Below are 22,194 nucleotides of genomic sequence, written 5' to 3'. Positions count from 1 at the left end.
CACACAGCCGAATAACCACTTGGGCCGCTCGCCCTTGATAATACCGACCAATTATTCGGCACCGCACTTTGCATAAACTTTGCCACGGAAGCTAGCGCAACCTGCAACAACCACCGGCACCGGCAATGTCTTCATTTGCGCGGCACGGGCTGACAACACGGCGCTGGGGTGCAGGGTTTGACAATCTTTCCCGCTCTCGCGCACTTCAGCCCCGGTGAAGTGCTGTTAGTTTTGTCACCTCAGATGAAGTGGCTTGTTGAATTTTAATGATTTTGGGGCGAGGGAGCGGGGTACACACGGTGCACGCGTGCTGCTTACCTCGTCCCCGCTGAACGTCGTCTCTAGGCCCTTCCGGTCGGCGGCATTGGCGGTGCTGTCCTCCGTGTCCTCGACCGTGTTGACCGTGTTGGTCGAGTTGCCCTCTACCAGGCCGAGCGACGAAACGGCCGACTTGGTGGGATTGGTGAACTTTTTCTTCAGGTGAAAGCGTATCTTCGACTTTGGTTTTGGTGTTTCCTCCTGGTGGACGGTGGAAGTGTGTGTGTTGAAGAGAAAATTGTGAAAAGAGGTTGAATGAAAAAAAGAAGGAAAACTGTGGCCTGTTTTTCCAGGACGTACCTGATTGCTACTGTTCGGGGTAGCCGGTATTTTGGGCCCTCGTCGGTGTATCCGCCGCCTGGCGGTTTGATAGATTTTCCAATACAGCACTAGGATAACAAAGAGAGGAACGTAAAACGTACAGCACGTGGCGAACACCTGTGAATGAAATAGAAACGGATTGTCAAGCTCTCTCTATCTCTCTCAGCGTCCAACTGCGAGCCCTACCTGGTACGCAATGTTCTGCGAAACCATGCACTTTTGCTGCTCTATTCGTTGTAGGTACTCTGGATCCTTCCAGCCGAACTGGGGCGCCAGCGAGACGATCACGGACGCGAACCAAACGAGAAAGATCATCGTAAAGACACGCCGGCTAGTTCGCGAGTGTATGTAGTCGATGTTAGTCACCGCCCAGTACCTGGTTAAGTGGGTGGGCGAAAGGTAATTCGCATGTTTGAGGTTACGGAGCAAAACGGCACATTAGCGCTGAATGACCTTACCTGTCGGTCGCGATGGCAACTAGATGTAGTATGGACGCCGTGCAACAGAGCACATCGCACGACGTCCATATATCACACAGCTCCGGGCCAAGGATCCAACCACGGCTTATCTGGTGAGGGGTCAAACCGATAAATGTTACGCATTTGCCAGCAATGTTAAACGTAAAGCGCCTAAAGTTATGCCATTCGCTTGCATTCGCTTCTTTGTTGTGAAGTGTGTTCAGGCTCGTTTGTTTGAAATGGTCTAAACGTCAGATACTAAGGCTGTACCTTCTATTTATAACAATAAATGAAAACCAATCTCTCATACAGCTTCAACAAAAAAATTTAAACTTATTTACGCATCTAAACATAATTTGTACCAAAAGCGCCTACAGTTATGCCAGTTGCAGCGCAAGCCTGCTTAACAGTGGCATCATTTATTCGCTCGTTTAATTTAAGTGCGCTAGATTTCTCAAAACACTTTGCCTGCTATTTATTAAAATAAATGCACAACAATTTTGAGGGACAGCAAACGGGCGACAGCCGCCCCGTCAACCCGTTCTTCTCTGCTAAACGCACCGTCTCTGTAAGCTAAACGTCTGCAGCCAGGGCGGGCAGGATTCCTTCCTCCACAGGCAAAATGAATAAAAGCGCAACGAAGCGGTTGAAGAAGGCAAGCAAGCGAACGAGAAGCGAGCTGAGAGACAACACACAGAAAAACAACAATTAGCGGTGCTTGCGAATAATTACCTCGTACACGGCACCGAGCGGCATCACCAGACACGCCACGAACAGATCGGCGACGGCCAACGATGCGACCAGATAATTAGCTACATTTTGTAAATTACGCTCTAAAATGATGGCGGCTATTACGAAAACGTTTCCTGCGGAATGCATAAAGAGGGATGGGGAGATAAAAATAAGGGGAAAAGTGAAATAGTGGAAAGTAAATGCGAATTTCTATTTAGTTTTGAGAAAAAGATGAAGAATCGAGAGGAAGCCTTCACGGATGTGTTGCACCTCCGTTTTGAGCGGCAGGGGTAGTAATTAGGCTGCGATACTCGCAGGGAATAGGCTTTCAAAGAACGAACCGCGGAAGTCGATCGCTTCTGGGCAAAACACATCCCGTGAGACAAAAAAAGGGGAAAGACTGTATTTCTGAGTATGGGGAAATGTGTGCGAACTGTTGTGACTGCAGTCGAAGAGTTAAATCCCAACAAGCAATGTGTGCAATTAATGAATAACGGAAAATGGCACAACAAACTAAGCAGCTTAAAGCAGCATGAATATACTTTCGCTTAAACTGTGAACCGTAAGCACTCACACACATGCATTCACACAAAAAAAGGTAACGAAATCCACTCGTTGCATTAACGTTTGCTTACGTTCGAGCTGCATAATGCATGAACCCGGTGCGCAGTGGCGTATGATACGCTTGCAAATAGTCATTAAAATATTCATCTAACCGTGCATAAAATCATCCACTGCATAGCGGCCGCTCAGAAGAGTAGCGGAGAGGACAAAAAGGCACACACACACACGTACATACGCGCAATCATTTCAGCCTGACTGACAACACTCAAATCCGCACACGAATGGAATAAAACGGTCACACGTGGAGCGGGCCATTCCCGGCTCATGGCACGGCAGTTTAACGGTGGCCGGACGCAATGTTGATCCGTTTCATTTTTAATCACCACCCTTGACTACCGTCCCTTAACCTTTCGCACCCTCTCTTTCTCTATCTTCCCCTGACCTTGGCTTACCTATCACGGTGACTAAAATCATCAGCCCGAGGACGAGCGAGGTGATCGCCATCACGATCACGTCGGCGAGCGGCTCGTCGGCGGTACCGTTGATGCTGGCCGGAACTGGCCCGAGGTCGGTGGTGTTGGCGAACGCGCTTGCGGACTCGTTGAAGAACGTCTCATTACCGATGCTGCCGACGTCCGCACTCAGGTACGAATCGGGACTGCCGCTGTCGATGAATATATAATCGTACACATCTGCTCACACGGGCGTCACCCAGACACGGCAATGGGCGGACGGAAGTACGACCGGTGGCGATGATGACGCAGATGATGATGATGATGATGAGGAGCAGGATCAGGACGATTTGCCAGCGACGATTCGGGAACCGGAAACAATCCGGATGGATGGCGAGAAAACGTTTGTTCGGTTGTTGGTGGTTTCATGCCATGATGAAGCATACGAGGGTGTGGAGAGAGAGAGAGAAAAAAAGGGAAGAGAGCATGAAAAGTGGTGGCAATGGAAATGAGTTCCGGTTGGGGAAGGGGGGGGTGGTCGGTGTTCATAGTTTCTGGCGATGGATGTTTGCTATCATCCAGCTGACACACATACACAAGGAACGAGATACGATTCGGCTTTCGCGTGGAAGGCTTTAACTTGTTACAGTGGTTGAACCACTGCAGTGGTTGAATTCTACTATAACTTCTATCTCAACTGTTTAAAGAGACTTTAGTCGAAATCATCGTTATCAGTCGTAAGTCTGTAAAAAATGGCAAAATTAAGTTTAAAAATATTAGCCGGCATCGCGAATAAATGAACACATTTTAACAGTCGTTTAAAGTTCATTTTGGTTTAACCGAGTTCATTTGTTGTTTATTCCTGTTAAAATAAACGATCGTCAAAACAGTTAACGACTGCTCGATATCGCATATAGGCAAACACGGGGAAAAAATTCGAGCAGTATAATTAAACGACTGTTAATTTGTATCGCATACGCTCTTGACAGTCGTTTGTTTAACGGCGGCATAGGACCAGTCGTTAAAATTAACAAATGAACTCAATGCGTTCGCGATGCCAAATTCTAGCAATTTTTAACGACTTTGGTTAATTTTTAACGACTGTTAATTTTAAACCAATTCTTTCGCGATGCCAGCTATTAATAGAGATCAATTGGACAAAAAAACGAGCCAAGTCATTAAGATGATCCATAAATCATTATAATTCAGCGTAATTCGTGAACAATTGGATTGATGATACAAAACTATAGAACAAACAAACTAGTTCCAAAGATTGTGATCGTTTTTGGAAAGTCTTTGCCATATTGCATCTTTTACATGCTCCACTTTATGTGAGGAGATGTCGTGTGTTTCATCACACAAACTGCCATCTCCAAATTCCCGGAGAGCATTCCTGTTTTAGCATAAATATTGTACTTCATAATTATAATTACATCCAAGCAAATGCGATCTAATAAAGACCGTCCAATGTCCCGATGAATCGTTTACTCTATTACACCTATTGCCACACTGCCAGCCTTGAACACTGAAAGGCATCACCGAAGGCTCGCAAACCTTTATCCATGCCTCCTTGCATCCCTCGGTAAACGATATAACCATATTATGTCGTCAGCGCTTGAAGTTGATTACACATTCAAACACTTCTTCACCCCCCCCCCTCCCTCCCCCCAACCCATTGTTCAGGGTGGCCCTTTTCCTTAACATTCATTCTGGCACGTACTTGGTGCCCATCGTCACGATCGCCCCTGGTGGCGCGCGCCCATTACAAATTCATTAACATACCGTTCGCCTTGGAGAGGGCTGTCGCCAGGCTCGGGGGCCGGGGCGGTGGTGCTTTATGGAAATCCATCGCTGGGTGGGGTGGGAGTGCGCGAACGGCCGCCCGGCTACGACTACGACTGTAAGGTGTAAGGTCCGCTAGCGTCTGCCATTCGAGGGGCGTTCCGTACAACGGAATCGATGTGCGTGATGCACTTGCTATCGGGCGCTGGTACCGAACCGGCTCATCGGTGGAACCTGGAAGTGGATGATTGGAAAAAGCAGTTATGGTCAGTGAGAGTGTGTGTGTGTATTTGCGATATGGTTCAGTCGTTATGGGTTATGATAGGCTACAAGGATGTCGAATAAAATAAGAACCGGGTTGTGGAGCCTGGTGCCCGTTGGGTTTGAATGCCAAGCGAGGCATGAATACATGTATAATTAAATGTTGGGATATGCACCGAGGTACGTAAGCGTTATCTTGATAGTTCTTTACGATATGTGCCATTGAGAGGGTTGATTAAAGCTGAAACCCATCAAGTGAACGATATTTGAGGTCATTGGATGAGATTAGGCAATACAAAAATATCTTAAACACCCTAATTGGTGGTTTAGTTGCCATATCGTTCAATGCGTAGATATTGCCGAGCGCCTAAATGTATGCAAAAAAAAACGCCTGAAGCTGTGCAGCAGATAGCTTGTTAGGCAGCGCATAAACGAAACCAAACATTACTCGTACATGTTTTCTTTTGCACGTAAGTGTTAGTGCTCCGCATTACTATACATTTTTAATCAGATCATGATTACAGGTAGCGCTTACGTTCCTTCACGCTGCCTGCGCACTCCCGCACTCGTACCGGCAGTGGAATGCGCCAGTCCGTCGAATGAAGTTACCCAATAAATCATCTCCACCTGCGCAACCACAATCACAAAAAAACACACGCGAAAACGAGCACAAACCGTACCGAAAGAATGAAGTGCCTTTCATCTTCATCATCTGCCGGGAACTAACTTTACCGCACGCCACATCCTTCGCTTCCGTTCCATTGTGTACCTTCGCCTGGCTCCGGCTTTACCTTCGCACGGGTGCAGTGCATAAAGTGTGCGAAACTTTACCCACCGCCGAAATCGATGCGGAAAGCACACACCCTTACACACACGTACATACATCGAGGCATGGCAAAATGACTGACGCAAGTTGTCGGATAAAAACGGAAAGGGTTTCTGGTTCGGGGAAGCTTGCTGCAGCAATGCATTACGCCGTGCCACACACACATACACCTTTACGCCGCTATGCTCTTTCCGTATCGCACCGGTATGTGTGTGTGTGGTGTGTAAGATTGAAGCAGGTAGCTACTGCTTTCACGTTCAATCATAATGTACCGTACCGCGATAAGGGACATGCTTCCGTGCGTCCGGTACGTTACGGTTGAAGTATCGCAGCCCACGATGGAGACGCCCGGTACCTTGCGGTGCGGTTGGAATGGAATTTGCCCCTCCCGAGCGCACATCGTGTAAGCGTGTGAGTGAGTGTGTAAGTGTGTCTTACGCTTGAAGCTGGCGCACGAGGAAATAATGCGCTCGTGCATCTTTAAACGCTCAGCAGTGTGGCTTTCTCGCTGATTTCCCTCGTGGCTGGTAAGTTTGGTTTTGGTTTGATCGTTTCCTCCGTTTGCTGTCAAAAGTGTTCGTTCGCAAGAGAGACAAAAACTGTGCACCAGCACACACAAACACACTCACATCAAAAGTTACCGCTCAGCAAGCAACGATTGACCGGCGGTTGTGGACGGTGGAGAAAATATAAAATTTTCACTTTGCAAACAACAAACACCGGTCGGCTGCCTACGGTGCGACATAATCACCACCTGTTCCTTGCCTCTCGACAACTCGCCCAAACACCGGTTGAAGTTGATCAGTGCCCGCCGTGCAACCCGTTTCTTCACTCCTTTACGAAGCTAGCATGCCGAGTGCGCGGCTCGGCAGCCACACGGTACGATAATTTATTGGAAAAGTTGTAATTTCCCAGGGTACGGAAGTCACCCGTGCGGTTGGGCGCTCCCGAAGTCGCTAACTTTACCCATCGTTTTATGGCCATCACAGTGCAGCCGAAAGAAAGCAGAAAAAAGCACAAAAACACACACACAGCCACAAATGAAACAAACAACACCGCTTGGGCAAGCAAAGATTTTGCTTTTCCGTCAAAGCATTTTCTGAGCGGATGAGGTAAAAACACCTTCGCCCGTAAAGGAGTGCTCAAGGTTTGATGCATAAAATTGGAGGGTACTATAACACCGATACGCGATACGGTAAGGTGGGTTACGGCTTTAAGAAAGCACTGCTGGTATTTGCCAAAATACGAAAGTCTCCCGAGAGCTGTTTGAAGGGATGCTGGTGGAATCGTTGGAAAGAGGGATGGAAAGGGGTAAGTTGAACGATGGAGGCTAGCGTCAATGTATAGTTTATTAACCCAATTTCAGAGCAAACTATAAAGTAAAGAGAGTGTTTTTGTTGTCGTTTAGATTGTACCAAGAGTTGATAGTCTGAAGCAGTGAATAGGATTACGAGAAAGTGTAGATGGAAGATTCGGTATTTTGCTACATCTTCTCCAAAACAGGCTAAAGTAGGACGTTATTTGACATCCATCAGTTATTCGGGAATTGAGTTCCCGAATAGAAACGATGAATAATGGAATGAATTATCAGCCATTTCTCGTTTAATATAGTTGACCATTTTGACCATCAATATTTCCAAGATTATCAGTGAGATATTATCAAGCAATGGCAATGAAAGAAATTACTATAATTTTATTTATTTTTTATGAAATTATGAATTATTTGATGGGAGGACTGCAATCAACTTTCTGCACACAGCAACACTAGAATTTTGAACGATGTTTAACGTTTTAACGCTTTATAGAATAGCTACCGGAGCACGGTTCAAGTTTAAGCTCAAGTGAAACTAGAAAAACACTGTCAACTATAATTCACTAATTGATTATTGTTTTGTTTTTTTATTGCAGCTCAAGTACCCTTCTACGTATCGATGTGAAAATGTCGCTCACTTGAAAGTATACTCCAGCTCACAACGGGAAAATAGCGTAACAATGCTTTCGAACGATGCAGTGCTGCGCGATGCAGATGGTAAATAATAAAATTGAATATGAAACGAACCTCCCAAGTGAAAGGGCGTTCCATTTGTACAGCGACAAGCAAGGGATTTAAAACGGTATTAAAACTACAACACGCCGTAGCTGTTGAAACGGTGTGCCGCCCCATCGAAGTTTTGGCGCACGGTACGCCCGTTTCTACGCGTACGCTAAATGGAATGGAGGTCACGGTCGCAATCTGAATGATTAAATTTGTACAGTTTGTACAAATTGAATCAGATGGATGAACTTTCCGCACTCGCTGGAAAATACATTAGCCTCGTGTTCTGCTTCCCGTTACACCGCAAACTCCATCCCGCTTTCGGGACAGCGATACGACGTTCCCGAGCTTTCGTTACGAATTAGCCTCAATCTCCCTGCTGTTTGTCCGCCTTTTGCCACATCCAGTTGGTGTTTCTCTCTCGCGATGGATCCATTTATGAATGTTCCATCAAACTGCGCCAGTGGTTGCATAAAAATTATGTCTGCTCGAGCTTCACACGAAACCGGTACCTTCAATGCTTGCCGTAGGAATGGCTAGCGAAACGGGTGCGCATGATGACGGTGCTCGTTTAGGGAAAAAAGAAGGAACAATGACGGATACGGAAACGAACTGTGAAAAAGCGACCGGACAGTAACGTACGGTATAATTTACCTTCCACGAAAGGTTGTGTTGGTTGTGTTTCTCCTGCAGTTAGCCATCGCTCTACTGTTAATCTCTCTCTCTCTATTTCCCTTTTTGTATGAAACAAACACACACACACACACACACACACACACACACACACACACACACATACACACACACACACACACACACACACACCTAGGCGCACATGGAGGTCATCCGATGAATATATTCAAGTCATGCTGAGCGTGCCTCCCTTTACCACGAACATTATTTACGGCAGCACAACAGATAAAGTCAAGGTCCAAGGGTTTCGCAACGCCCTACATACGTCAAGATAATGGTTCGTTTTCGTCCGGCTCATAGGATCGTCTGCGATGAATCAACGAGTAGCAAAGCTGGCAAATACAGCACACAAATGTAACCGAAGAAAAGACAAACGTACATGTATGCTTCTTCCTGCAAGCAGCCAACGCGTTACGATTGATTCAAAACTATCTGAACCTAACAAGGGATGCCTTTTTTTGATATATTTCATCGTAATTAAAAAATCGTCCTAATCAAATAATCGTTTAGAATTGCTGGCGTCTTGTTTTGTATACTTAAAAACAGGTTTGTTCCTCATGGTGACATACAATTCACATTCATGGTGCATTGGAGGCGAAAAGCTAAAATTTTGACATGCGTATTGCATACTTTAAGGCGCATAAAAATGACCCAGCAATACTGCTGGTCAGGAATTGATTTAACTGACCTCGCCAAAATCTCTACGTTGGAAAGCTTATCTCCCTATAAACTGCTAATCGTGTGTAATCTTCCGATGGACAAACATCAGCCCTCGCGTAACATCCTAATAGTACAAAAGCCAATGAATCGTCAACGACATTGTATGGTTGGGCAAACACAGCAATAAGCTTCGGATAACAAATGTAACACAATGCTAGGTAATTCGCACCATCCGGTGTGATTAGCTTTACAGAAAGCCATCTTTTTTTCGAGACACATTGCTGGAAAAAGGCGACTGATTAATTGCCACCTAAGATTCTCGGAAACTTCACGCCTTCAACTCCGCTTCATTTTCTCTCAGGAAGCTCGAAAGGTGATTTTAACTCGTCTTTCTCGAATGTTGGCTTATTTACGTTGGATAAACGAAGGCATCCATTATGCCTCACCCATTTGCAAACATTCATCATTGCTAAACACACACACACACACTCACAGGCGCTCCGCAAACAGGACATTTGAAGCAACGTATTTAAGCAGGACATTAGTGGGCGGTCAAAACCCCGCCTCTCAACACAAACACACACACACACACACACACACACACACACACACACACACACACACACACACACACACACACACACACACACACACACACACACACACACACACACACACACACACACACACACACACACACACAAAGAGATGGATACGGCACCGCATCACCAAGCCCAAAAGCCGGAAGTGTTTACTTTCGAGCGAAAATCTTCACCTTGATTTGCACCACCGACCCCGATCTTGTGGAGCCCGTTCAAGTGGAGGCCGCCAGCTACCAGAGAGGGTCGGATTGGTTCCGGTGTGCTACTGGAGGGGGCAAGAAACAACAGTTTGTCCAAGCGGTTGCGGTGTGAAATGATTCACCAGGAAACCGCAAAGGTCAGTCCCGGTGCTCATTATCATCCGAGGCACTTTAATATATGTGAGGAAATAAATAAATATCAAATGAGCCGCAACGTCGTATCGGCGTAGTGCCGCCCCACCCCAAGAAGCGAGAGAGATAAAGCGTTATAAATTATGGACCGACCGCAAAACCGGCGGCAGCGGGTGGACCGTATGGCTGTGGTATTGCTGCCTCATCCTTGGCCGATGGCGCACGATGGCGGTGATTTGAGGCAGCGTGGATCCTTGCCGTTGGTTCAACAGCGCCCGGTGGCTTACCGGGGATGGGTTTCTTCGAATTGTGATTGCGATGGGCGGTCAGCGTCCGCTTATCGATACACAAACGATCATCATAAGCCGGGGCGTGCTGTGAAGCGTGAACGAAAACCTAACCACCATTAGTGGGACGTTTTGCCGCTCCTAATGCATTATGGATGAAGGGACGAGACCATTACCATTCGCTTGTGTGCCGGCGTATGTGCTGGCGGATATTGTAAGGGGGCTAAAACTTCACCCAAGGTCCCGAGCAAAGACAAAGCCACCCGAGGGGCACACGACACAGTGGTCTCGAGCAGCTCGGCTAGCTTAACGCACAGGCGGTAACGATTATGCAAGCAGCAGGTTCGCTTCAAACGAAGGCCGGATGGTCCCGTTGGAGGTTGGTTTCCATTACAATTAAAGTTTTCCCTTTTCCGTTGGAGACTACTACTTTGCACTGTGTTTTGTTTTGGGACCGGCGGGCTTCCCCGTCCAGCCTCAATTGCGGCACTGAAGTATTCGCATTTCTAAGATGGTTCACACATATTATGCAACCATTCAGCCATGGTTTCGTGGCCCTGTCCTGTAAGCACCGAGATATGGAGGATTGGATCCATTTCCACACACACACACACACACCACACACACAACCACACACACACACACCACACACACCACACACACACACACACACACACACACCACACACACACACACACACACACACACACACACACACACACACACACACACACACACACACACACACACACACACACACACACACACACACACACACACACACACACACACACACACACACACACACACCACACCACACACACACACACCACACACACACACACACACACACAACACCACACACACACACACACACACTCACACACACACACACACACACACACACACATACACACAAACACACACACACACACCACACACACACACACACACACACACACACACACACACAAACACACACACACAAACAGGCACCCATCGTTCGATGTCATTTTTGCATAATTGAACGCCCGAGGTGTGTTGAGGGCAGGCTCGTGCACGCCGGATGAGGTGCAAATTGCGTTATGCGCCAAGTGTGCAATGGAGTCGCTCGCCGAGCACGTGATGATGAGTGTGAATTACACGTATCGGGGGAAATTGGCGTCAGGTGAGATGGAAGTGGGCGGATTAATTCAACCCACTAAACATGATTGCCGTGTTTAACAGCAGGAAACAGCGATTTGCCAATAACAGTCATAATTAATGGATGCTTCGGCAAACACGGTTGTTGAACTTGAACATCCGATACACGAAATGTGATGTTTTTATTCGATATGTTTAATTTATGCTTCTTTGATATTTTTTGAATTCCTTTTTAAACGATGGGTAAACGTGTGTTTTGTGTTTTTAGCGCTTTCAATTTCTACTGTAGCCTTTTTGAAGCATGTTTTGATACTGAGCTCTGGTTCACAGCGCAAAGCCTGACTTAAAAATCGCATTGAATGAGAAACTTCTTGAAGTTAGCGATTGGAAAATAATGAAAACCTAATCTTGATGTGATGATCATGATAATTTGATGGTGTTTTGGAGCAAGAGTTGTTCAAGAGTTAGTGAATTGATAATATTATTGATGTTTGAAGCACTTTGTTGAAAAGACATGGCTTGCTGTGCAATAAATTTAATAAATACGACGACGGAGTTACCTGCAAAACGAACAAGTTTTGGTCAAACACTCCTACACTAAACACTCCTAAAGCTTCTCAAAGCAAATAAAAGTAATAGAAGTGTATCCATCTTCAACTGTTATAGTAATTACTTTCCTGCCAGGGACAGCCCGGTGTGGGAGTGATTGAACGTTGTGACAAATAAGGGGGTGTGACGGTGTGGCAGTAGTAAAAGAAGATGTAGCACTTATTACACTTACATGTCCACCATTAACCATTGTAGCCGCACACTACAACAGTCCCATCACCTTTCGCCGAGCCAAAGATTGAGCATGATTGAACGCTTGTGACACACTCCACACCGGTGGGCAAACGTTTGGAACGCCCTCCAGCACTGCTCTTAACGACACAGTGCCACCGCTGCCTCTCTGCCACTGTCCTCTCTTGCATCAAAGTGCGCTTAAGCACCGATCCATTTTCTCACCTTTCGCACATTAATTTGTGCCATTTGTGTTGGCTGTTGTCGCGTTTCGTTCGCAATCGAACACGCCTCCGCGTTGACTCTTGCAACTTTTGCCCGTTGTTCGCCCCGCTTGTGCGTCGCGCACATTCAAAAGCGAAAGCATAACCAGAACTAATTTGGCAGCCGTCAGTTGCAATCGTTTCGGGCAGGGTTGCGAAATGGCACCTTAAGAGGTGGTTCCATCTCTCCCTCATCCTCGGCGGCTCAGGGGCAACCTGCGCACGGTTGACTTTGTTTCGTGAAAGATGAAAGTGAATGGCGCCTGGTTGTTGTTGTGCTTTCTAGCTGTGGCAACGGAATGAAACACAACCACACAGTGTAGTAAAAACGTTCTAAAAGTAAACCGGTACAAGGGCCCCTTCATAACGCACCGTTCAACTGAGTGTTTTCCAGACAGCACGTGGTTTTTCAAAAAATAAAACCCTTCAAAGAGGCTTGGCTCAATAATGAAGGATTTGCAGACGGTGCCAGATTGCTCTCGGCTCGGCATCGATCGATGCTGAAGCTGACTTACACGGTTCGGCCCGGGAGGACGTGTGTTTTCCGCGCACAAACAGTTCCCGTCGATCACAGGAAAACAACAAGCCTACGGGAGTATGTGTGAGATGTGCGTGTGTGCACACACCTTTGTGCCTTCCCGGGGGGTCTGGGGCTGGAAATGGAAAATAGTCACGTTTTGTGCTGGTAAGCGGTTCGGGTTTTAGGCCTGCTCAGCCTCCACCAACTCACCCGGAGGGTAAGGGGTTTAAAGCACACGCACACCGTAACCCACATTGATGCCAGCAGGATGTGGCAAGCGCAGCGAAACAAAGGTGGCGGTGCGGTCATGATGGTGTGAGTTCGTGTTACAAACGGGTTTGATGAATCATTCCGGCGATGGGGTGCATTTGAAGGTGGCGGCAGTGGCTTGACTGGTAAGACTGTAGAACAGCAATAGGACATGGTGTGGGAGATTTGTTCTTCAGGAATGCTGAACCTACTTAACGAAATTGTCGATGAAGAATGAATTCGAATAAAAATTGAGGATTGCTTTAGAAATGATCTTTTTATTCCGCTTATCCTTGGTGCCAATGAAGGCAATGGAATTTGAAATAATATGTTTTGTACTATTTTAATGACCGATTATTAAACTTCTCCCCTAGCAAGTATCCATCAAATAGAAATCATTCCATTCTAAGCGCTTCGTATTACAACAGGGAAGCAAATAAAAATAGCGCCTTTGTTTTACTGCTATCGAAGATGTTTGGCATTCCGCGGGAAATGTGAAGGCTACATTAAAAAAAGGAAATAAAAAACCCACACCAAAAGTAATTCGATGATTGCAACAATAGCTGTTCCCGCCGAAGCACTTTTCCTCTGCACAAAAAACGCTCTACCAGCCCGAGGCTCACAACGCTTGACTGTTGCTTGAATAATTCATTAACTCGGCACTCGGAAGTACATTCCTTAACCGAAACGTGTATCTTCTGCGCTCCTTCCCGTCCGCAACATCTCGGTCTGCTGGGTCGTTCCGTTCCGGTTTTCGTTATCCAAGGGACTAGTCGACTGTTGAGGCTGCCCTTTGCCAAGTGTCGTGATAAATCCGGCATCATTAGTACCCGGCCCGGGGTGGAGCGCCCGGTGAGCAATGGTCGCTTGCCGGGCTGACATATCGAGTGTGTCAGGGAGATTAACTGCATTAGTTTCACAATAAAGCACGTACCCGTGTGCCCGGTGTGAGTGCGAGAGCGGAAAGGGAAGATGAGCTTAAAAAAAACGCTAAAAAACACGAATGAAACCGCATGATAAACGGAGTACGGTTGAGCATAGGAAAGGGGAGGGAAATGCAAAAAATGAAGCTAAACCCCAAATAAGACTTAAATGTTAGTGGAAAGTTCGCGTAAGGTGCTTTGCGGATAAACCACTTACTGACGTAGCTATTTAAAACGGTTTTACTAAAGCGCTCGTTTCCCACCACAGCAGGTGTAATGTAAAATGAAACCGATGGTGTTGATTGAACAAACAGATCGCGCCCGATCTGTGTGTGCTAACGCCCGTAACGCGTTAGCAAGGTGTTACGCATCAGTGGGCGTTTCATTATTCGCCGTTTAACGCCTGAAACTATGCAATGGCCGTGTTTGCTGTGCACGGTTCATTCGAGCCATCTGCATAATCGATCCCGATCAGCTTTGTTGAAGCTTTACACATTGTTCTTTCAATTACATTTCATTTTCAATTTTGTACAATTCAATGGAAGGTAAAGTTTTCATTTTGTATTAAAAAAAAAAACGGTTGAAAACGGTGGCGATTATCGCATTGAATAATTGCATACTGATTCGTTCCGATTTTTTGTAGTATTTTTTCACCATGAACTGTCTATTAAAGCAAATTCTCTAATTTTTTTTTATTCCTCTGCTTTAACTTGTACCGCAAAACAACCTACAAAAGGACACACCGAAACCCTTCTATCGAGATTGCAACTGCTGGTATAAAATTCGCCCCCAAAACGGCTTGCACGATAACCATAACTCTTCACGGGAGGTTGTGTTACGGTTGCCCGATCAATATCGCAACTCCATCGGGCATGTGTGTATGTGTAGGTGAGATTGTGTGTTTGTGTGTGTATGTATGTGTGTGTGATTGAGAGAAGGAGGGAATTAATTTGCTTGCGGTCAGACTGCTCGTTAAATCTAGCACTAAACCCGACATCCCGCACCTACCACTTGTAACGAAATACTTTTCAACGCGCGTCTCCCAAGCCATGCCACCGAGCCCCCGACCCGGTTGGGTAGCAGTAGTCTCTGTGGCTGAAACCGAGGCAAGAGAAGCCAACTGGTGAACTGGCTTCAACAAACAAAGTTAGTTGCCACCACCGTGCCAGCCACACAAGAACCTGGAACCGACGACAACGACGACTGTACAATGCCTCGTCGACACTCCGAGTTACGAGGGGAGGAGCAGTTTCGGGGAAGGGGGAGAGGGTTGCAAGGATAGCCACCGCCATCGTCACCGATCTGCCCCGAAGAGGAGGCAAAAGTCTTGCGACAAAACCGAAACTAATCAGCCCGGGTGCAAAATCGGTTCGCTATTGCATGTTAATTGAATTTCGCCTCTCGTCGTGTCTGCCGTGTGGGCCGTGTTTCCACTGAATGTTGGATAACGAACGGTTGGTTTGTGGAGTAGTTGTTTTTGGGCTGTTTTTTGTTAACCTTTTCCGATAATGAATGTGTCTACCCGAGAATCAAGCTGTTGGTCGTACTTTTGCGTTGGTATACAAATTATAAAACAAAACTATTCAAAAACAGGGTTTGTCGTTTGCTGGGGTCGTTTGATGCGTTCGTTCGTTTTTGCTGTTGTACTATGTTGATTAGCAATGTATTTCAAACTTACAGCTACTGTGCACAATTAAACAACTTTCCCACACATGGCTGCACATTATGCGTACGGGCAAACAAAACCCGCCACCGTTGGTGCTGGTTGAGATGCTTGCTGTGTCGATGTGTTACGCAGTTTCGACGAGCCTGGCCTCAACGTGCAACGCGTACCAGCAGTAAACCAGCAAAACCATGCCCATGATGGGTCCGAGCAAATTCAAAGGCCCCTACACGGCGTGGGTTGTGCAGTTCTAATGGATGCCCGCCACGGTCGCTGACGGTGCGCGGTCTTGCTGCGGTGTTAAAATTAAGAGCAAAGGAATGAACCCCCGGTCGAACATGGATCAAAAGGGGGCTGAGCAACAGTGAATGTTCGCTAATGAGCTGATGAGCGGCCATGGCCGGGACCGGTCGGCTACCACAAGGACGGGGATGCGGTACGAGGAAACCCCTAACCTCCAGGCAAGGGATGAGGGTGAGCTAAAGGAGCAGGATTCGATACCGCGCAACGGACTCGCAATGAACTTTGTTTCGGGGAAAGTTTTCTTCCCCGAAACGGAACGCTGTTGGGCTATTGGAACAGTTTGCATTGGGGGGAGTGGGTGGGTGATACAGTGAGTTGGAAATAGCGCACTGGTTCGGAACTGGGGGAAATTGTAAAGCAAATTCAGCATCTCTTGTTTGCATAATTAGTAATGGCAAGTGGAGGGCGCAAGGGGCTCGATTGGAGTTCCATTGATTGGCGATGGTGGTAGAGTCGAAAGTTTGGCTGCTTTTCACGGAAAGGTAAAAGCTTTCCACCTAAGGATTACAATAGATTGATTAAGGTATACATGTTGGGGTGTTGTGGCACGAACAATACAGATAGTGCTACACATTTTACCTTTCATTTGGTGTTGCTTAGTTATATATCAATTATCAAGACATTTGGAGTAGGAAAGCAAGTTATTCACAGTAGTTTTTGATAATTGTTTCCTTTTTTTCCACTACCTTTCAATATCCGCTACAACAAACAAATACCATCAACATTAACCCGCAACGTATCATCCTCGGAATGAAGTCATAATGAGCAACATTAAATTGATGCTCGGCTTTGTAGCCCCATTAAACGCAAGATGATGTTTAGCAGCCATTTAGCGGCGAACACACGGTACTTACACACTAAAACGACCTAACCCGTTCCGCGTAAAACGTGACCTCGGCAAATGCAAATTGGCTTCTTGCTCTCACGCTCTCCTCTCTCTCTCTCTCTCTCTCTCTCTCTCTCTCTCTCTCTCTCTCTCTCTCTCTCTTTCACACACACACACGCTTTCTCAACAGTCTAATGGAGTGGTTCCGTTGAAGCGACGCATTAAGCAACCATGAGCATGAATCACCGACTCAACTGCGACAAACGAGCTTTTATCATCGAGCGAAAGGGCAGACAGATTAGCATCTTATCTCCAGTAAATCTCCCTGCACAGCACACCCTCCACCCCGGCAGCAGCCACACGCAGAAAGATGCTTTATTTTACGACGGCGAAAAAAAAACGAAAAAAGAATATTCTCTACTAGCACTGCACAACACATCTCGTATCGCCCGTTTCCACCGTTCGGGAAGCTAGTCGTCACAGGTGGGCAAGCTGCCGGTAATTAAACTTCCCGCTGGTTCAAATGTAAATCCTAGAAACCCTCCCAACCAACCAAGCAGCTGCAGGCCCCCTTGAATGCACAGCCGAGCTAGCAAATGGGACACTTCCTGCATTAGTTGCAGTTGGAGCGCCCAAGCGTTCACAAAAGATATCGCAAAAGTTATTTAATATGAGCCAAAGTCCTCTTTTCTATCGCATCGATACAATGGTGCACAGTGGAAAGCTTTCAAAGCGTTTTGAGTTTGCACTGCCCCGTTTCGGGGCAGGTTTGCAAATCGTCAAACGCAAAGGCAAGCAATCGTCTTTATTATCTGTGTCACTTCCTCAAGCACACATTACCATTTAGTAGCTGCTCAGTTCAACCGAAGCGTTCCTCGCACAACCATAAAGCACAGAACAATCAACTTCTCACACGACAGAGGATGGGTGGTTACAAAAAAAAACGAAAAAACCGTGCTACCGTTTCCGGCTGTGTAGGTTCGAGACGCTCCAACTGTCAAAACTTTCCTACGTTCGGTTCGGTGCGGGCCAAAGGGGTAGGAGGCTCGTCGCCGACAAAGATGGCAGCGTGGTGAAAATTCAACGTGATATACGAAAAAGTTGAGACACAAAAAAGAGGGTGGGGGGGGGGCGACAAAATGAAGGCAAGTTGGTAAATGGAGCAAAAATGCGACCGCCCCGTTCCTTGCTTCTTCTTCGATATTCGCCGTTTTGCCGTTGCCGTCATGCGTTCTCCTACGAGTCCCTACGAGTGAGTGTGGCACTGCTTCGTGTGCTCTAGTCCACAATGACTTGTCATTTGTTTCGGATGAGCTACCGAACCGAACACGGTGGACCAGGAGAGGGAGGAGTGGGGGGATAAAAGAAGGAAAGCTGCAATGAGAAGAGGATTGATGATTTTATCTTTCTTTTACGTACTTCGCCGCTCATTTCTCCCCTTTGCACGGGCTTGGTCGTGTCTTTTGTGCTCGGGCCGGCACTAGAAAAAGGGACACGAGTTCCATTTTCCAGTGGCTTGGCTACATCTCATTTTTAATAATCCTTTCGCCAGCATAAACCCCCGCACGGCCCGTGCCAGTTCGCATAGTCACGCGTATAGCGGAGCCCTCTTGCGTGTACTTGCGCAAGGGTGCAAGGGCAAAGGATCTTTAATACAATTTAATATATGCATGAAATCATGCGCAAGGGTTTGCCCGGCGGCGTCCCGTACCCAGGTCGGGGGTGGCACAGAGGAGCACCGTTGTGTATTAAAGCCGTTAGAATTGGCGACGTGAATGGGGCACGAGACAACGGACCGTGTGCAGGGCAGCAAGCTCATACCGACGGGACTCGTGCAGTGCGAGTTTGAAGCATGGGTTTGGCCCCAAATTGTGCTTGTTTCGCTTGGTTCAATTTGCTGCTCCAAATTTGCATCAAACGTGAATGTCGTGTCTTTGGTAGTAATTTAAAAATCATGAAAAGGACGAACATAATGTCAGCTGGAATTTATCGCCATCCAACGGGTGATTTGCCCCCCATTTCCAGCGAGCAGATTATACAGCACGCAATGTGGCTGTGTTCGTGTGCCCTCTGTACCATACCGTGTTCCGAGAATTTTCCTTTTCAATTTCAATGTTAAATTTTAATTGTACTTATTTCCACCCTCGCACGCTTGGTACTTGGTGCACACAGTTTCACGGAGCATGTGAGGCAGTGAAAGGGGCGGTGCAGGTGCTCAAACTCGGTTGAAATATTTCACTTTGAAGGAAGCCCGTTGCGCTCGGTAACGAGCTTGCTTGCGCGCTCGCAGCAGCTGGCTGCACTCAATCGTTCAAATGTTTCCCCCCTTTGTGGAAAGTCAACCGTTTGGTTTGCCAGCATTTTCAGCAATCGAATCGAAAGCAGCTGTAACGGCTTACCACACACATACACACACACACACACACACCGCCTGTGTGGTTCGGGGGAGGTATTTCAATCAATACATAATTCAATTACCGGAAAAGTGATAATTTCCAACGCAAACTGAAGCCAATGGAGATGGTGTTTCCATGCTGTTAATTTAATTTGCCCGTTGCACTGATTGTAACAGCATGAATTAATTACTTTTAGTTGAACAATAGTGCACACATTGCTTCGGTGGAATGGAAACAGACATGCAATTGATGTTTGTGTGAGATAGCTTACTTATTCGTGCTCTTTATTTACTGGTGTAATCTTTCAATGCGTTCCGTTTTTCAATGCACCAAATCAACGAGATGTAAAACTGATGAAAAAGTAGCAAGTATTTAATATGGAGGCGCCTGGTCAGCCACTCTCCAATGGGCAGTGCAAACAAAGACTCGTTTGGTTTGTCTTGTTCCATGAATTCCAGAGCGCTACCTAAGTTGTGTATCTGTCAGGAAGTAGACGAAACTAGTCCCTTGAATAACATCACAAGCGAAGCAAATGTGTCCGTTCCGCCACAGAAAGAAAAAAATAGGGCAAACTTTATAGAGAAAGCTGTAAACGGAATATTTCACGGGGGTCGTCATACCTGCCAGTGAATCATTCCATCATAGGGGGCCTTCACGATTCTAGTTAGATTTTTGTATGGAGTTTGACAGTTGGAGGCTGAAATCATGTAAACAATCCATGCAAAACCACACAAAAAACTAGCCTGCAATTTTCAGTCTAGATTATTCTAGCCTCAAAGCTAGAATTAGATTCGAGTACCTGCTCGAAAACACGGTGTTGTGCACATTTATCCCAAGGTGCATTAAACAGATCAGGTGGTCGAATCTGTAATCAAAGTGTATGTAGTCCAGGTGGTCTCATAGCATTTTTTTAACCAATTTTGAACATCACTTTTTGACAGAACGAGTGAAAACTTTTGCTCCAACGAGCTGACGAATACTCAAAACACTCTTAAAATAATCATTCAGAAGTAGAAGCGATAAAAATCAGCCTTTTAAATTCATACACCTTGAGATAAGTCCACCTGTTTATTATACTCACAAAGATAGCTGCTCGAAAACTGCTATACAATACAAACAGCTGACAGGCTGAAATTTCAGCCTACGAACTTCAAACGGAAAGGGCCCCATAATCAGTTACACCCAAGGTAGAATGTATAATGAGGTGTAGTTATAGCGCTTTTGGCGATCCCTCCCCCTGGGCTCCGATTTTGGCAGATGGTTTTCCGCTTGTATATGTATTGATGGATTGTTAACGTTTTGCATGGTCAATATTTGGTGGAGATCAATTTGGGTGAATATTTTAGTTTATTAGAACACAGCCCGTGATTTAAAATGGAAATTTTCCTTCGAGAACTTGAAGCGTTCGCCAAACGCGGAAAACTAACTGTCAGTTTTCTTCGTCGATTCTTCTTCCACCTAGCTGTCAAAACGGGCTTATAACTTGACCTGATATCTTTACAGTCCTTGGTTACACCCCAAAAAGCCCGATGCGTGCATGGGGCTGTGGGTTAAATTTTTAATTGTGCCTGGCCTACACCACTCGAAAATTTCCCTAATTTACATAAGCTCTACCTTAAAAATATCCTCAAATTTACAAAAGCTCCACCTTGAGTGCATGCCTCGTTTCACTGTGGGCGCGTAAATGTGAGATGCGTAGGATACGCGCTGCCTCGCACTGATAGATATCTTTAGAAAAAGAGAGATCTTTAGAGAAAAGATATCTTTTTTGTGTCGCTTTCTTTGTCCTCACTGCTCCGATTCGATTGGAAATATTGGTTTCCTATGCACTTAGGACTTTACGCCATACGGGCAAGCGAAGGCGTGCATATGATGTACGAGGCACAGCTGACTCACAGAATGCGTTTATCTTTAACACAAAATCCGGTCTTTAAAGTCACTTCCACCTGTTGAGCAAACTCGTGCTCACACTCATCGGGGTGGAATGTTACAGGTAGCGTTCGCTGGAAACTCGTTCGGCACTCAGTACACTGTACATGCGACTCTAGTACAATATCGGGGTTTTTTTTAAATGCGACAACTATTTTTCCGTGATGCTCTTGAAGGACATCGTTGGACTCCTTCCAATGAAAGAAAAGGTATCCTTTGAATTGGTCCATCTCCAGATTAAAAACCTGTCGAATACGGTACAGGAAATCTTTCCACTTTAGGTACGCCTCATGCAGCTCATCGTCGTTTCCGTCAGTTTTCATGCGAAAAGTGCGCTCCGAAAAGATAGTGCGCGGTGCACCACTATTCATGGTAATTCGACCGGAGAAAGCAATTACCGCAGCAAGAAGCAAGAAGCTGCCCAAGAGTGTCGCCTTCTGCTCGAGAAGTAACCGACCAGTGTGGTACACAAATGCAAGTGTTCAGGAGAGGCGAAAAAAAGCTTACAACAGAAGAAAAAAAAAACACCAACCTTACCACAGCAGTAGCCCGAGGACCGTAGACCGAGTGGAACATTAAGCAGAGAGTGGCCGCCAACTAGTAACTTTCCCGTCCGGCCAGGAACTGGCACTTGTGAAGTGGTCGTACAAGAGTGGTCTGTTTGGCCGTCTGGCCTTTTTTTCTTCTTGTTGCTTCTCCCCGAATGTACTGCCGAATGCCAAGATGTTTTTCTTTGTTTCAATTATCCACAGCCACTGCTTCTGGTTGCAAGCAGCCACGGCGCGCTTCGTGTTGGTGGTGTTTTCCTTGAGTGGTTGTTGTTTTGCTGTTCCTTTGCCGGCTCCTTTCTTGGCTCAGCTTTCGCACGGCAGGACG

The 22,194-nt window shown here is 46.3% G+C and overlaps 1 protein-coding gene across 4 annotated transcripts in view; it reads right to left on the bottom strand.

Moving 5' to 3' along the window:
- Positions 1-22,194, bottom strand: part of LOC121591974 (5-hydroxytryptamine receptor-like) — a 74,607-nt gene that overhangs the window by 12,069 nt on the left and 40,344 nt on the right. For all 4 annotated transcript variants that reach the window (XM_041913105.1, XM_041913104.1, XM_041913106.1 and 1 more), the window contains 7 exons: positions 4,628-4,861; positions 2,846-3,085; positions 1,830-1,963; positions 1,098-1,207; positions 826-1,015; positions 619-756; positions 319-519 (listed from right to left, as the gene is read on the bottom strand). In XM_041913105.1, the coding sequence (XP_041769039.1) occupies positions 319-519; positions 619-756; positions 826-1,015; positions 1,098-1,207; positions 1,830-1,963; positions 2,846-3,085; positions 4,628-4,694 (1,080 nt within the window). In that variant the 5' untranslated portion in view covers positions 4,695-4,861. The remainder of the gene's footprint in view (positions 1-318; positions 520-618; positions 757-825; positions 1,016-1,097; positions 1,208-1,829; positions 1,964-2,845; positions 3,086-4,627; positions 4,862-22,194) is intronic.

This window comes from Anopheles merus, chromosome 2L, assembly GCF_017562075.2.
Source record: "Anopheles merus strain MAF chromosome 2L, AmerM5.1, whole genome shotgun sequence".
NCBI lineage: Eukaryota > Metazoa > Arthropoda > Insecta > Diptera > Culicidae > Anopheles > Anopheles merus.
Note: the sequence above shows the minus strand (reverse complement) of the source record. Positions and strands in the feature narration are given on the sequence as shown.